At 42.6% G+C, this 15,014-nt stretch overlaps 1 protein-coding gene across 4 annotated transcripts in view; it reads right to left on the bottom strand.

Moving 5' to 3' along the window:
* Syt9 (synaptotagmin 9) overlaps positions 1 to 15,014 on the bottom strand; it is a 185,512-nt gene that overhangs the window by 43,290 nt on the left and 127,208 nt on the right. For all 4 annotated transcript variants that reach the window (XR_009585652.1, XM_021656417.2, XM_060367785.1 and 1 more), the window contains exons 4-5: positions 3,574 to 3,694; positions 1,434 to 1,605 (exon numbers count right to left, since the gene is read on the bottom strand). Coding sequence is in view for 3 of the 4 variants with exons in the window: in XM_021656417.2 (XP_021512092.2) it covers positions 1,434 to 1,605; positions 3,574 to 3,694 (293 nt within the window). In the remaining variant the exon portion in view is untranslated. The remainder of the gene's footprint in view (positions 1 to 1,433; positions 1,606 to 3,573; positions 3,695 to 15,014) is intronic.

Genomic DNA, 15,014 nt, shown 5'->3' with positions numbered 1-15,014 from the left:
CAGCCTGAAACTTTTTGAGTAGGTCTCCTCCATTGAGCCATTTTACTTTTTCCCTTAGCAATTAAAAAAAAAAACCTAGTCCCTTGAAATAAACTTTAGAATGTGGCCCATCCTTTGACTCTTTGGGATATCCTCTTTTTTCCTCCCAGAAAGATGAGTAGTTTCTATTCTGTTTGTGTGGGAGAAGGAGACAGGGTGCGGATGCAGTGTCCGGGGTATTTAAGTCAATGCTCATTAAAATCAAATGCATGCAGGGGCTCTGTGCATACTGCCATGGATTTTTCCAGGCCAGATTCATGAGTTTACTGATAATTAAATTGAGGCACAGATCACATAATCAGATTTGTTGGTGCAGGAACCTTGGCAATAGCTTGGAAAGTGTTATCCTTGCCTTTCACAGCTGGTGGGTAGCATCCCCTCCTGGGACCAGGCACTATGGTACTGTGTGTGTCCAGAGAAGACGGTAAGGTCCAAGCCCAGCATGGGCTGTCATGCTCATGGGCAACTGTGTCAGAAGACAAGGCATGCTTCGTGTAGGGATCTACTGGAAAAGCACTGAGGTCACTGACGCTGCTGTGCTGACATTTCAGAGGTAGATGGAAACATTTTTAGCTACAAATAATATTTGTAAGATTATATTAGAAGTCAGACTGATTTTTTCTTTTATAATTGTGCCCAGACCACGTGGGAGGTTTCTAATTAAAAAGAGACTTTGCATTGCAGTCTAATGACTGGTTTAACATGTATAATTCCCTGTTGGTACTTCCTTTGCATATTAAAATGACTGTTTTTCAAATCTGTCCTTTAAATACACAATTGGCTACAATGCAGGCTATAAATATCTCCTCTCTGCTGTATTAATTAAAAAGTCTAGCATCTTATACATTTTAATGTACCTTGTCATCCATACTGATTCTAGCATTTTCAAGAGAACATTTCTGTGTTTGCTTTCAGATCTAAGTGGATGGAAATGATCTTTATTAAACACAGTGCAAGAAGGGGGACAAAGTTATATATTTAGAAACGTTGGTGGCATGGCTGAAGTAATCATTCTGTGTTTGGGGTAGAAGATTTCCACTTGAAGAAGTCAGGACTGCTCAGTGGAAAACAAGACCTGAGGGGCCATGGTTCTCTACACAGAGATACCAGGAAGTGTGCAGAGATGGGAAGAGAAAGAGGTGGGGTGTGGTAGGGTGAAGGAGAAGAAAGATAAGAAGGGGGCAGGGAGAGATGAAGCTATGAGAAGCCTGTAGTAACAGGGTTCTACAGCAGGGTTCTATGATGGGACTCCCTGCCAGCCTGCTTTCCACGTGCTGCCCCTTTGGTCACTCTGCGTCCTGGGATCCCAGCTGAGCACATTGCTGCTTCCTAACGTTCCCATCCTGCCCCAAGAACAGCAGGACTGCACAGAGAAAGAGCCCCTGGTATCTCACCGGTCATAGTCCATGACAGCTATGGACAAGTGGATCTGATCAATGCTCTCAGGAGGGACGTCAAAGACTATGGCTTCATTGTAAACGGGATTAAGCGTGTTCCTCTTGGTGGATGTTTTCCTCTTCTTCAGTCGCCGGCCATCACACATTAGTGAGACTTTCACATAGGGATCTGCACGGGCATAAGAGCAGGGAGGGCACTGTGAGGACAAATGGAGATGCTGGGTATATGTGGGCAGTGGAGGAAGACTTCCTTTCTCTGTCTGGAGACTAGAGTTTGAGGACTTTAATGCATGTGATATGTGATGTGGGCAGCCGACTACTCAGACTAATTAAGTTATTCATTGAAGAAAAAGCACAGGACACTGTCTCCTCAAAATTCATAAAATTTAAAAATAGGGTGAAAACATCTGTTACTGAATTGGAAAGTATTCCAACCATAATTTAGGACCTGCCTGCCTGTGAAAGGAACAGAAACAGACATTTCCAAGGAGTGGAAGACTGGAATCAGTACCCCAACCCTGAGCTACCCAGGAGAATCTTTGCTTAAAGATTGGGCCTCCAAGCAGGGGAATGCCCCCAGTTCTGTAAGTTCTGAATTCCTAGAGAATGGGGCAGCCTGCAGGAGTGGATGGGCCCTAAGTTCTGGGGCTCCTGGAAGCACATTTGCAAAGGGAGAAGCTGTTAATCAGGAAGAGGGAGGACAGGGGGTGTTCATAGCATAACCTTGGCAGACCGACAGGTCTCCAAGCTGCTGTGCTCTGGATGAGGCACTTCTGATCCCACTAGACCCTCACAACCATGCAACTTAAAAGGGAGTCCTGTATCTCTCTGCTTAACCACATGCTACCCTGACTCCTCACCACTTTCAGAAGGTACTTTAAGCCAGAGGAGCTGTATCTTTTTGTTTTCTTGCTTAGAACCAGCATGGAGTATAGAACATAGAACATATTAACATATTGGAGTAACTATCAGTCAGTGACAAGCTTGTTATGCAAGCATAGGACTCGAGTTAGAGCCAAAAGAGCCTACCTTCCATGTATACATCTGGGCATGGTGGGTGGCCTGGTGCAAGGGAAGTGGAGACAAGAGGATCCCTGATATTTGCTGTCCAGTCAATAGCCTAACCAGTGAGCCCAGGTCCCAATGAGAGAACCTTTCTCAAAAATCAAAGTCAGGGATGGCATTTACTCCAAGAGGTTGATATATTCTATGTTCTCTACGCCAGGCTGTTTCTAAGCAAGAACAAACAAACAAACAAACAAAAATCTTGGCTCCTTTGGCTTGAAGTACCTTCTGGAAAGGGTGAAAGGTCAGGGCATCATTCACTTGGGCAGAGAGAAACAGGGTTTCCCTTTTAGCTCAATAGTAGTGAGGGCCTAGTGGGATAGTGGGAAATGATTCCTGGCGCATGATACCTGAGGATGACCTCTGGCTTTTATGTCTATATGTATACATGTGTGCCTGTATGTGAGTACATGCATGCTCATACTCATACACACCCATCACCGCAACAACAAAAGAAAAACAGTATCTGAGTTCAGTGACCATGAACCAGTGTTCTCTGTGTTAGTGAGCACTTGGCCAAAGCTAGTATGAATGTGCATAGTATGAACTGCATATTGAGACATTTTTGTGTCTGGGTTTACAATGTAAAAGGCATATGTTTGGTTCACTGGAAAAAAAAAAACAGCTATAGTTCGTTTTCATAAGGAGTCAGAATCATCTCTGATCTTCAATGATCCCAAGATAGTGAAGTGAGAAGAAAGACCTAACTGGGTAGACCACCTCAGAATATGCAGACTGTAGGATGAGTCCCATTTATGGGCAAGGAAAGGCTCTAGATTCAGATAGCATCATGTAGCATCTTAATATACCACATCCCTTAATGGTCTTACACATATTAACTCAGTTAATCTATACAATAACTCAACAGGCCAGATACGAATCTTACTCTCACTTTACAGTTGGGAATTTGAAGCCTAAAGTGGTTAAGTGACTTGTTCAAGGTTACATGGCACTCAGAGGTGGTAGGAATGTGATTAAACCTAGGCAACTTGGTTCCAGACACACAGTATCATAATAGGAACTTTACAACGTGTTGAATTAGAACCAGATGAGGAATTGAAGAATAACCTACCTGATGCTCCTGTTATATCCATTGCCTTTAAATTCCTTGCTTTTATAATGGTGATGGTCAGCCTGCCAGCCGTTGGAAGATAGCAGAGTGAAAACATAAGCTCCCCCAGATCCACGTTGTCCTGTTGGAAAAAAGGCACAGACCAAAGCATTTGAAAGAGTCCTCAGTCCACATGCAGGAGGCTCAGCTGCCAGGCGGTGTTAGAAAGGACACTCTGCTCCTTTTGTTCAGCTTGAGACCGAAACTCCACCCCTGGCCTGGGGTGGCTCTGCATCTATAGAGGCACAACACATTTTTAGACGGCAGAGCAGAGGAGGCTGTCCACAGGAAGCTACACACACAGCCCATAAGCACAAGGTCACACAGCTTCACACAGTCTAGAACACAGCATTTCCAGAGTGCCCTTTCCCGTAGCTCTACTCATCTGGCTGTGGGAATCATGTGCAAATCAGAGTTCTCAGCGCAAAGTCATGCAGAGAGGCACCTCACAAGGCTGATCACCCCAGCAGATCTCAGAGACTCTGGCCACAAGCACACTCAGCTTCCTGTGGTCTTTCTGACAGGTCTTCACTCTATCACCTATGCTTGCCTCTCCACACAGAGCCCTCAAATGAGCCACATGGTCCTCAAACACTCCCACAGAGCCCAGTCTCCCCAACACTCTACACTGTCATGTCTGCTTAGGATACTGCAAACAACCTCTGTGGATCAATATCAGGCGGTTTTACCAGCTCACGGAATCTTCTAGCTCCTTGTTAACTCTGGACAAGGACCTTGCACGAATGTGGTAGTGGCGGCCCCTGACCTCTTGTTCCCACATAACTGGACACACTGGACACAAACCTAGTCCTGCACAGTACCTATGCAGGGAGAAAAGTTCAGAAGCTAGACTTAAGGGAGCCTTGCTGTCTGCCCCTGGAGGTACCACTCTGCCACATCCCATTTGAGTGTGTCTCCAGGAAGTCCGATTCCCTCCACTGGAATGCCGGGGAAGGTATCTCCTTGGGCAATGTACAACCAATCCAAATAAGTCAGAAGACATGACTCTTTCTTCTCTTTTCTTAAAGCCCAGGACAGTGTAAGTAGAAAGAGGAAAAAAGCCAGTTCATTTAGTTTCAATTGCTGCGAGACATCTGAGGTTATGGATCTGGGTGCCTGTATCTAATTAAAATGGTTTCATACTGGCAATGCTCTGGGGACTTGGGTTCTGGCCTTCAACATCCACAGACTTCCCTCCCCTTCTTGATTCTTGGAGGATGCTTCTATTTTTAGAAACACAGATTCAGCTTCGGAAGGTCACTTTGCCAACCTCCTGCCCTGACTGCTTCCACAGGAGGAGGAGGCAAAGGGATCTGTTTGGTAGCTGAGGCAGATGGATTGGTCTGTGTCTTCAAGCATCACCTGGCTCATGCAAATAAATCACCTCACCTTGAAGCCCAGACTGTCCTGGTTTTTGGAGCCTTGACCTGAGGAGACCTGGGTGGCTAGACCTTTCTCTGTGGGGAGAGGTTGGGGAAGGGGTATTGTATAGGAGTGAAATTTCACACATGTCAGGTTCTTCTTGCTGTGTGTTCTCTTCTGTATGAACCTAACCTTTTCTTTGCATTCTATACCTTAGTCCACTCCGGTGTCCTTGACTTCTATTCTTCCTTTCCACAGCATCTTGCTCTCTTATCCTACCTCATGCTGCTCAGAGAATCCCAATTTGAAAAACTTATTCTAAAAGTGGCCAAAATCATGTCCATGAAGGTCCCATAATCAATTCTTTCGGCATATATTTCCTGAGCAGTCACACTGTGTACCTCACGCTGAGAGACTTGCAATGTGAAACACACTCATTCCACTGGCTTTTCAGGCACATAGTCAAATGTAAAGTGTCAGATTCCTTCTGTACTAAGTATGTGGAGTTGTGTTTTTCCCACCATAAATCCCATTCATAAACATTTCTATTGAAAGGCAATTTACTCATGAATTGAAAGGAAACAACAACAGAACTCTCAGACTAAAACCCCTAATTGTATTCTTAAAAACATGTAAGTTAAATAAATAATTACCAAAGCAGACATTCTTAACCCTCAAGTGATTGAAAAAGAAATCTTGTGTGTGTAGGATATTGGTACAGTGCTTGTCTAACATTCAACAGATAAACCGGGGACAGTGGCACACTCCCAGCACTCAGGAAGTAGAGGCAGGAGAATCAGAAGTTTAAGGGCTTTTGTGGCTACACAAAGTGTTCAAAGGTAGACTGAGCTATACGAGACTATGCCCCCAAAAATCTTGTAAATATTTTCTAAAATTATATGCATAGAAGTATGTATCTATAAAATAATTACATAAAATGATGTTGGGATGCTGGCCCAATGGTTAAGAGTGCATACCCTTACAGAGGGTAGTTCAAGTCCCGGGACCCACATCAGGTGGCTCACAACCTCCTTGTGACTCCAGCTGCAGAGGAAACTGTTGCCTCTGGCACCTGCATTCACGTGCACACATTGCATGCTTGCACACATGTCCACACACACAAGATTTAAAATGAGTATTGAAAAGTAAAATGACAGTAAGGTTCAAACACTGAAGGGCTTCGAACAGTAAAACATCTCCTTTTCCCATATACACTACCTAATGCACTCTTCCTCAGAGTAACACTGTGGGTAATCATTAGCGCTTTCACCCATTCTTCATTCATTCACTTATTCTTTTAATTTTTTTATAGATTTATTAATTTCATATTTTTCATGTGTTTTGCTGGTGTGTATGTATGTGCGCCATATGTTTGGTGTCCACAGAAGTGAGGAGAGAACATTGGGTCCTCTGGAACTGGAATTAGAGATGGTTGTGGGCCACCATGTGGGTGGTGAGGACTGGATGTGGGTCCTCTACAAGAGCAGCAAGTGCTCTTAACTGTTGTATCGTCTCTTCATTCCTTCATTTCCTTATTTTGAGAACACCCTTTTGGGCTCTAAGTTGAGCGTTGTTCTCCTAGAGTCTTGGGGCTGAATCTGCAATAGTGACTCAGAGCCATCATCCCTTAAGGAGCTTTAAGCTTCCTGGACAGTGGACCAGGAGACCACTAGCATCTGATGGTAGTGTTGCTTTTCTCTCATTGGCTGATGCACGTTTGGGATGAAGAACCTATGGTTCTATATGCGTGTGGACATTCCCTTGAATCAGTCCTTCCCAATCAGAAGAGAATTTGCTCCCCAGAGGATATTTGACACAATCTTGAGCAACTTCTGATTGTCACCTTTGGGGACAGGTTGTGAAAATAAAACAAAAAATAAAAACGAAAACAAAACAAACAAACAAACAAGTAAATCTGGAAAGGGGACAGGGCCAGAGAGAAAAATCTAATAGAAATTAATGGAAAATTATAAGATGACGAATTTAAATGAAATTATATCAGTAACTGCATTAAAATAAACAATCTACGGGGGACATAATGACAGACACTGAGGAAATCCAAACAATCATTAGGTCTTAATTCAAAAGCCTATATACCACAAAATTTGAAAATCTAAATGAAATCGACAATTTTCTTGATTGATTCCACATATCCCCTAAGGAAATAGAAGTGGCCATCAAAAGTCTCCCATCCAAAAAAAAAAAAAAAAAAAAAAAAGCCAGGGCCAGATGGTTTCAGTGCAGGATTCTACCAGACAGTCAAAGAAGAGCTAACACCAATACTGTTCAAACTATTCCACAAAATAGAAACAGAAGGAACATTACCAAATTCATTCTATGAAGCCACAGTCACCTTGATACCTAAACCTCACAAACACCCAATAAAGAAAGAGAATTTCAGGCCAATCTCCTTTATGACCATTGATGCAAAAATACTCAACAAAATACTTGCAAACTGAACACAAGAACACATCAAAGATATCATTCACTATGACCAAGTAGGCTTCATCCCAGGTATGCAGGGATAGTTCAATATACGGAAATCTATCAAAGTGATCCACCATATAAACAAACTGAAAGAAAAAAAATTACATGATAATCTCCTTAGATGCTGAAAAAAGCATTTGACAAAATCCAACATCCATTTATGTTTAATGTCTTGGAGAGATCAGGGATACAAGGCACATATCTAAACATAGTAAAGGCAATAAATATACAGCAAGCCTATAGCCAACATCAAACTGAACGGAGAGAAACTTAAAGCAATCCCATTGAAATCAGGGACAAGGCAAGGCTGCCTACTCTCTCCATATCTCTTCAATATAGCTCTGGAAGTCATTTCTAGAGCAATAAGATATTTTAAGGAGATCAAGGGGAAACAAATTGGAAAGAAAGAAGTCGAAGTATCACTATTTGCAGATGATATGATAGTATACCTGAGTGACCCCTATCCTACAGCTGATAAACACCTTCAGCAAAGTGGCTGGATACAAAATTAACTCAAAAAAAATCAGTAGCCATCCTGTATACAAAAGACAAAAGGGCTGAGAAAGAAATTAGGGAAATAGCACCCTTCACAATAGCCACAAAGGACATAAAGTACCTTGTTGTGACCCTAACCAAGCAAGTCAAAGACTTGTATGAAAAAAATTTCAAGTCTGTGAAGAAAGAATTAGAAGAAGATATCAGAAGATGGAAAGATCTACCATGCTCATGGCTTGGCAGGATTAACATAGTAGAAATGGCCATCTTACCAAAGCAATCTACAGATTCCATGTAATTTCCAACAAATTACCAACAAAATTCTTTACAGACCTTGAAAGAAAAATTCTCAACTTCATATGGAATAACCCAGAATTGCTAAAATAATCCTCTACAATAAAAGATCTTCTGGAGGTATCTCCATCCCTGATCTCAAGCTGTACTATAGAGCAACAGTTATAAAAACTGCATGGTACTGGCATAGAAACTGACTGGTGGATCAATGGAATCGAACAGAAGACCCTGAAATAAACCACACACTTATGGGCACCTGATTTTTGACAAAGATGCCAAAACCATACAATGGAAAAAAGATAGCATCTTCAACAAATGGTGCTGGTCTAAATGGATGTCTACATGTAGAAAAATGTAAACAGATCCATACTTATCTCCCTGCATAAAACTAAACTCCAAGTGGATCAAAGACCTCAATATAAGACCAAACACACTAAACCTGTTAGAAGAAAAGATGGGGAAGAGCCTTGAACTCATTGGCACAGGAGACTACTTCCTGAATAGAATACCAACAGCATAGGCTCTAAGAGCAACAATCAATAAATGGGACCTCATGAAACTGAAAAGCTTCTGTAAAGCAAAGGACACTGTCATCTGCCTACAGACTGGGAAAGCAACCCTATATCTGACAGAGAGCTAATATCCAGAATATATAAAGAACCCAAGAAGTTAAAAAGCAACAAATCAAGTAATCCAATTTTAAAATGGGGTACAGAGCTAAACAGAAAATTCTCAATAGAGGAACATCGAATGGCAGAGAAACACTTAATGAAATGCTCAGTATCCAGGGTCTTGTAGCTCATGCCTTAGTTGTACATAAAGGAATTAATGCTCAACTAAAAGGAAGCTTGATTGTGGTCAATCAGAGGATTGACCTCTTGCAGGAGCAAATTGATACCCTCTGGCAAATCGCTCAACCTGGCTGTCAATGAAAGTATGCTGGACTTTGTGTCACTAGCATACAACATGAGAATTTTTCCCGTGCTGCAAATTTGTCTAAACAATTGTCGAGCTATATTTTAGGTAATTGGACTGGAGAATTCGATACTACGATGGAGCAGCTGAGAGTGGCCATTGTCACAGTAAATTCTACCAGAGTGGACGCAGGACTAGCCACAGGATTATCAACATGGATTGCTGCAGCCATGAATCATCTGAAGGAATGGGCGGGCATGGGAGCGTTAGCAGGCCTTCTGGTGTTGGTCTCCTTGGTTTGCCTGTGGTATATATGCAAGATTAGAGTCTCACAACAGTGTGATGCAGCCATGATCATTCAGGCCTTTACAGCCATTGAAGCAGGACAGTATCCCCAAGCATGGTTGGCTACCATAAAAAGCTAAAATGTTACGCTCAGGATGCAAGGCTAAGCACTGCACTCAGGGTCAGCAGCTTTCGACCCAGAGAAGAGCATGTCTGATTGCATGCGGGTTGATGCCCCAGGTTCCGCCTCTGAGAAAAAGGTATCGGACGGGTCTGATGCTCTTTGGGTGGATGACACCTAAATGAACATCAGTACAAAGTCCCTATTTATTTCTAATATCAGAGATCAGACCTCTACTCTTGCCTGATGCGTCTAAAACAAAAAGGGGGAACTGTAGAGAGCTGCGGAATGCTATGCCTTAAAGATGGAGCTGGTTTCTGCCTTCCACCTTCCCGATGGTGAGTGCTCTCTGTCACGAACAATTCCACATTTGGCTAAGGCTGAGGATCTGGCTTGCTTCCATGTATGTGGACCTATCTGCATTGCACACGTGGCACGCCTGGGTTGGCTACCCAGAGGCTATTTAAGCTGTGGGCTGGCTTTCCCCAGGGTCCGAGGATTGTTCAAGGTTCCTGAATAAACTGCATTGGAAAAAAAAAAAAAAAACAAAAAAAAAACAAGAACTGTATCAAACCAGGGTATTACTAAAGGCGCACAGACAACTCTTTTCTTATTAAAATACTCTTCTACTGTATTTAATTTATTTTATCATATACCTAATTGACTTTTAAATAAAATGTTACATGTAATGTGAGCTGGTCTGGAACTCATGGCCCTGTAAAAAAAAAAGAAATGCTCAGTATCCTTAGTCATCAGGGAAATGAAAATCAAAATGACCTTGAGATTTCACCTTACACCCATCAGAATGGCTAAGATAAAAAAGTCAAGTGACAACACATGCTGGAGAGGATGTGGTGAAAGGGGAACCCTCCTCCACTGCAGGTAGGAATGTAAACTTGTACAACCACTTTGGAAATCAATCTGGTGCTTTCTCAGAAAACTGTGAATAGTGCTACCTCAGAACCCCAGTATACCAGTCCTAGGCATATATCCAAAAGATGCTCAAGTATACAACAAGGACATTTGCTCAACCATGTTTCTGGCAGCTTTATTTGTAATAGCCAGAAGCTGGAAACAACCCAGATGCCCCTCAACTGAGGAATGGACACAGAAATTGTGGTACATCTACACAATGGAATATTACTCAGCAATTAAAAACAAGGAAATCATGAAATTTGCAGGTAAATGGTAAGAACTAGAAAAGATCATCCTGAGTGAGGTATCCCAGAAGCAGAAAGACACACAGGGTATATACTCACTCTTAAGTGGATATTAGCCATATAATATAGGATAAACATAATAAAATCTGTACACCTAAAGAAAGTAATCAAGAAGAAGGACTCTGGCTAAAATGCTCAGTCCCCATTCAGAAAGGCAAAGAGGATGGATATTAGAAGAGGGAGAAAACAGGGAACAGGACAGTACCTACCACAGAGGGCCTCTGAAGGGCTCTACCCTGCAGGGTATCAAAGCAGATGATGAGACTCACAGCCAAACTTTGGGCAGAGTGCAGAGAATCTTATGAAAGAAGTGGAAGATAGAAAGACCTGTGAGGATGACAGCTCCACAAACAGAGCAACAGATCCAAAAAATCTGGGTCCAAGGGTCTTTTCTGAGACTGATACTCCAACCAAGTAGCATGCATGGAGATAACCTAGAACCCCTGCACAGATGTAGCCCATGGCAGTTCAGTGTCCAAGTGGGTTCCCTAGTAATGGGAACAGGGACTGTCTCTGACATGAACTGATTGGCCTGCTCTTTGATCACCTCCCCCTGAGTGGGGAGAAGCCTTACCAGGCCACAGAGGAAGACAATGCAGCCACTCCTGATGAGATCAGATAGAATTGGATCAGAAGGAAGGAGAGGAAGACCTTCCCTATCAGTGGACTTGGGGAGGGGCATGGGTGGAAAAGGGGGAGGGAGGGTTGGATTGGGAGGGTAGGCGGCAGGGGTGATGCAGAGTGAATGGATTGTAATTATTAAAAAATTTTTGATAATATTTGAAAAAAATAAACAATCTAAATCTTTTTATTTAAAAATTCCCGAAGCTTCGACATATAGCACAACTAATTGAAGCTCAGTTAAAGTCTTGATTGCCTATTTAACCTTAGATATGCAGTGTCATTTCTCAGCTCTTCTCAGGACAAATCAAAGGATTTGTCCTTTGGGGGATTAATATCTAAACATGGGTTTGATAATAATGAAAGTTAAATAACAAATATGGGCCGTGGTGATAGCCTTGCAAGCACAAGGACCAGAGACTCATCCCTAGGCCCCATGTGAACAGCATGGTATGCTGACACAAGCATGCACTCTCAGCACTGGAAAAAACACAAGGCAGAAGCCTGGAGCTTGTTTTCCAGACAGCTGAGCTCTAAGGCCAATGAGCCACAAGGCTATGGCACTTCTGGTCCTGTCTATTCTTCCTCCCAGTATTATATTCCTCAGCATGACTGGCTCACAGTCACACTTGTAAGAACAAGCAGCAAGTGCAATCCTAGTTGTGAGATTCCTTCTGGATGTCCTTTATCTTCAGCCATAACAGTTATATTGAGGACCCAAACGAGGTCCTTTTGTAACATGGCCTCTGTTAATGCTTTGCTCATTCTGTCTTTTCAGACACTCCAACTCTATTCCTGATACTACCCCAAGACATGGCAAAATGGGCAAAAATTAAAGAAGGGAGGGCCCCCTTTCAGTGACAATCCTACTGTTAATTAGCATGCACCGTTAAAGTAACTGTTGGTTGCACTTTATTTATAGGGATTAACATGTTTAATTGCATTGGAAGTGTGCCTGGAGGATGACACTCTCTGAGCTGGTGCTGGGACACAAGTGAACCTGCAGCCCTCACTGGGTAGTGGGAGGCTGGGATCAGCCCTCACTTCCCCACATATGATATGTTCTCAAAGGATTCTAGGTCTAGTTCCCCCACAGGGAAGCATTTTCTTTCACCCTAGGAATGGACAAGGTAATGAACATCACACATGTGCAATGCTCTTTGTGGTCAATAATGAATTTCTCAGCACTCTCTTAGCTCTCTTGTTTAATATGACACTTAATAGTTCCAATATTTAGATATCTAGCTTACTTTCTTTCTTATATCATAGATCCCTGCATCCAGCATTGTCTCTGGATCCCTAGCAAGTTGTCTAACAGGCATTTTGATCTTAATCATCCTCTACAAATGGAACTCATTTCTCTCACCTGCCCCCAGCCTTCCTCCCCACCACCTTAGTGTGGCAAAAGTTAAAAATCTAGTTGTCACTGTTTCTGTATTCCTCTTTTCTCACCCTCCTACAGCTGTAAGTCATGTCATTTCTCCCTTCAAAAATATCAAGAATCTTCCCAATTTCCCCCTCTATGGCGCTACCCCTCTGCATGGCAACATCATTTTGCACACGCATTGCAGCGTGGCTCTGCGACTCAGGTTCAGTTTGCTCTAAGCACTGCTGAGGAGGCATGTGGGGCTGATTCAGGAAAGGGCTGTCTCTATCTGGAGAAGTGAGGAGGCATTGTGGTGCCTGACCATCCATGTGACTAGGGCTTTCCCTTCGAAGGCTTCTGCAAGATTGTTGGAGAGCTCTCACCTCACCTAAGTACCCTTGAAACCAACTGCACCCCAGTGCAGCAGTGGCAGATGGGGTTGATGATAATGACACTAAGAGGAACTTAATGAGACACTTTTCCTTCCTATAAGAAAAAAAAATGGCTTTGGTTGGTTTGGACTCTGGCTTTGTGTTTGGCAGTCACCCATTCTGATATACTTAGGTGGCAATATCTTACCCATAAGAGAGCCTACTAGGTCCACAGCTTTTCCAGTACAAAAGGCAAATATGTTCTGTCATACTGTAGCCAACCAACTGAGATCACAACTGAGAGTAGAGCTTCACCACATGGCAGTTGTTCTAAGTCCCAGCTGACGAAGTGAAGCCACCTTCCCACTTGTATATGTATATGCCACTTTCCCAGAAAATCAAACATGGTTCTAATCTCAAGTATTTTATCAGGTGGGTTCCAAATATTTAAAAAATAATTGAGTATGCTTGCTACACAAGCATGAGAACCACATCCATGCCACACTTGCACACACACATCAACATATATCCCCTGCCCAACCAGAACTCATTTCGTTAATAGGTTCATTCAAGACAGTTGCTATCAGATTAATGTCACTTCCTTTTATGACCACGTTACTAGACTCCAAACAGCAAGCTTGTGACCACAGCACGACATATGATGAGTCTTCTCCTGAAACCCTTGCAAATGATCTGGGTGATCTAGCTTAGTCAACAGGGAAGGGGAGTTCATATTCTAAGTGCCTGCCATATGCAAGTGGTATTAATAAATGATTCATCAACCTGGGTTCTATCCAGTTCCAAAATTCTGTCAATTGTCTGCAAGAATCAGAAGCTGATATGATACAACAGACTTGATGAGTACATGGAAGTCCAGATTCAAGATCCATAAAAATTCTGACAGGTGAGATGAATAAAGCCTAATAATATAAATTTATTAAGATAAATTACAGAGGAATCTCAAATGGCCGAGAAACTCTGAAAGAAATGCTTAACTTCCTTAGTCATCAGGCAAATGCAAATCAGTCTGAGATTTTATCTCACACCCATCAGAATGGCTAAGATCAACATGCTGGTAAGGTTGTGGAGATAGGGGAACCCTCCTTCATTGATGGTGGGAGTGTAAAGTTGAACAACCACTTTGCAAATCAGTCTGGTGCTTACTGGAAATAGCTGTACCTCAAGACCCAGCTACACCACTCCTGGGTATATACCCAAAAGATGTTCCACCATGCAACAAGGACACTTGCTCAAGTATGTTCACAGCAGCTTTATTTGTAATAGCAAGAATGCCCCTCAGATGCCCCTCAGCTGAAGAATGGATAAAGAAACTGTAGCACATTTACATAGTGGAATACTATTGAGCTACTAAAAACAAAGAAATCATGAAATTTGCAGGCAAATGGATAGAAGTAGAAAAGATCATCCTGAGTGAGGTAACCCAGAACCAGAAAGACACACATGGTATGTACTCACTTAGAAGAGGATTTTAACCATATAATACAGGATAAGCATACTATAAGGCACAAACCCAAAGAAGATAAGTAACATAGAGGATCCAAGGGATGATGCATAAATCTCACTTGGAAGGGGAGATGGAATAGTAGTGGCTGAAAAAAGGGAATAAGGTAGGAGAGAGGGTGCAAGAGTTAAGAGGGTTGAGATTAGAATTGGGGAAAGCAAAGGTGAGTCGACAGAAGGCCTGTAGAGAAAAGAGAAACTGAAGGTGAGGACATCTCTGTGACAAGCTGGAGACCTAAGTTAAGTAGGCTCCCGGGAGGATATGAGTGGGATTCAAGCAGAGACTCCTAGAAGCAGAGACCATAGAGAATGAAGAGGACACCCTCTAACTAGACTGGTCTCCT

The sequence above is a fragment of the Meriones unguiculatus genome, chromosome 14 (assembly GCF_030254825.1).
Source record: "Meriones unguiculatus strain TT.TT164.6M chromosome 14, Bangor_MerUng_6.1, whole genome shotgun sequence".
Classification (NCBI taxonomy): domain Eukaryota; kingdom Metazoa; phylum Chordata; class Mammalia; order Rodentia; family Muridae; genus Meriones; species Meriones unguiculatus.
This window is presented reverse-complemented; position numbering and strand designations above follow the sequence as displayed.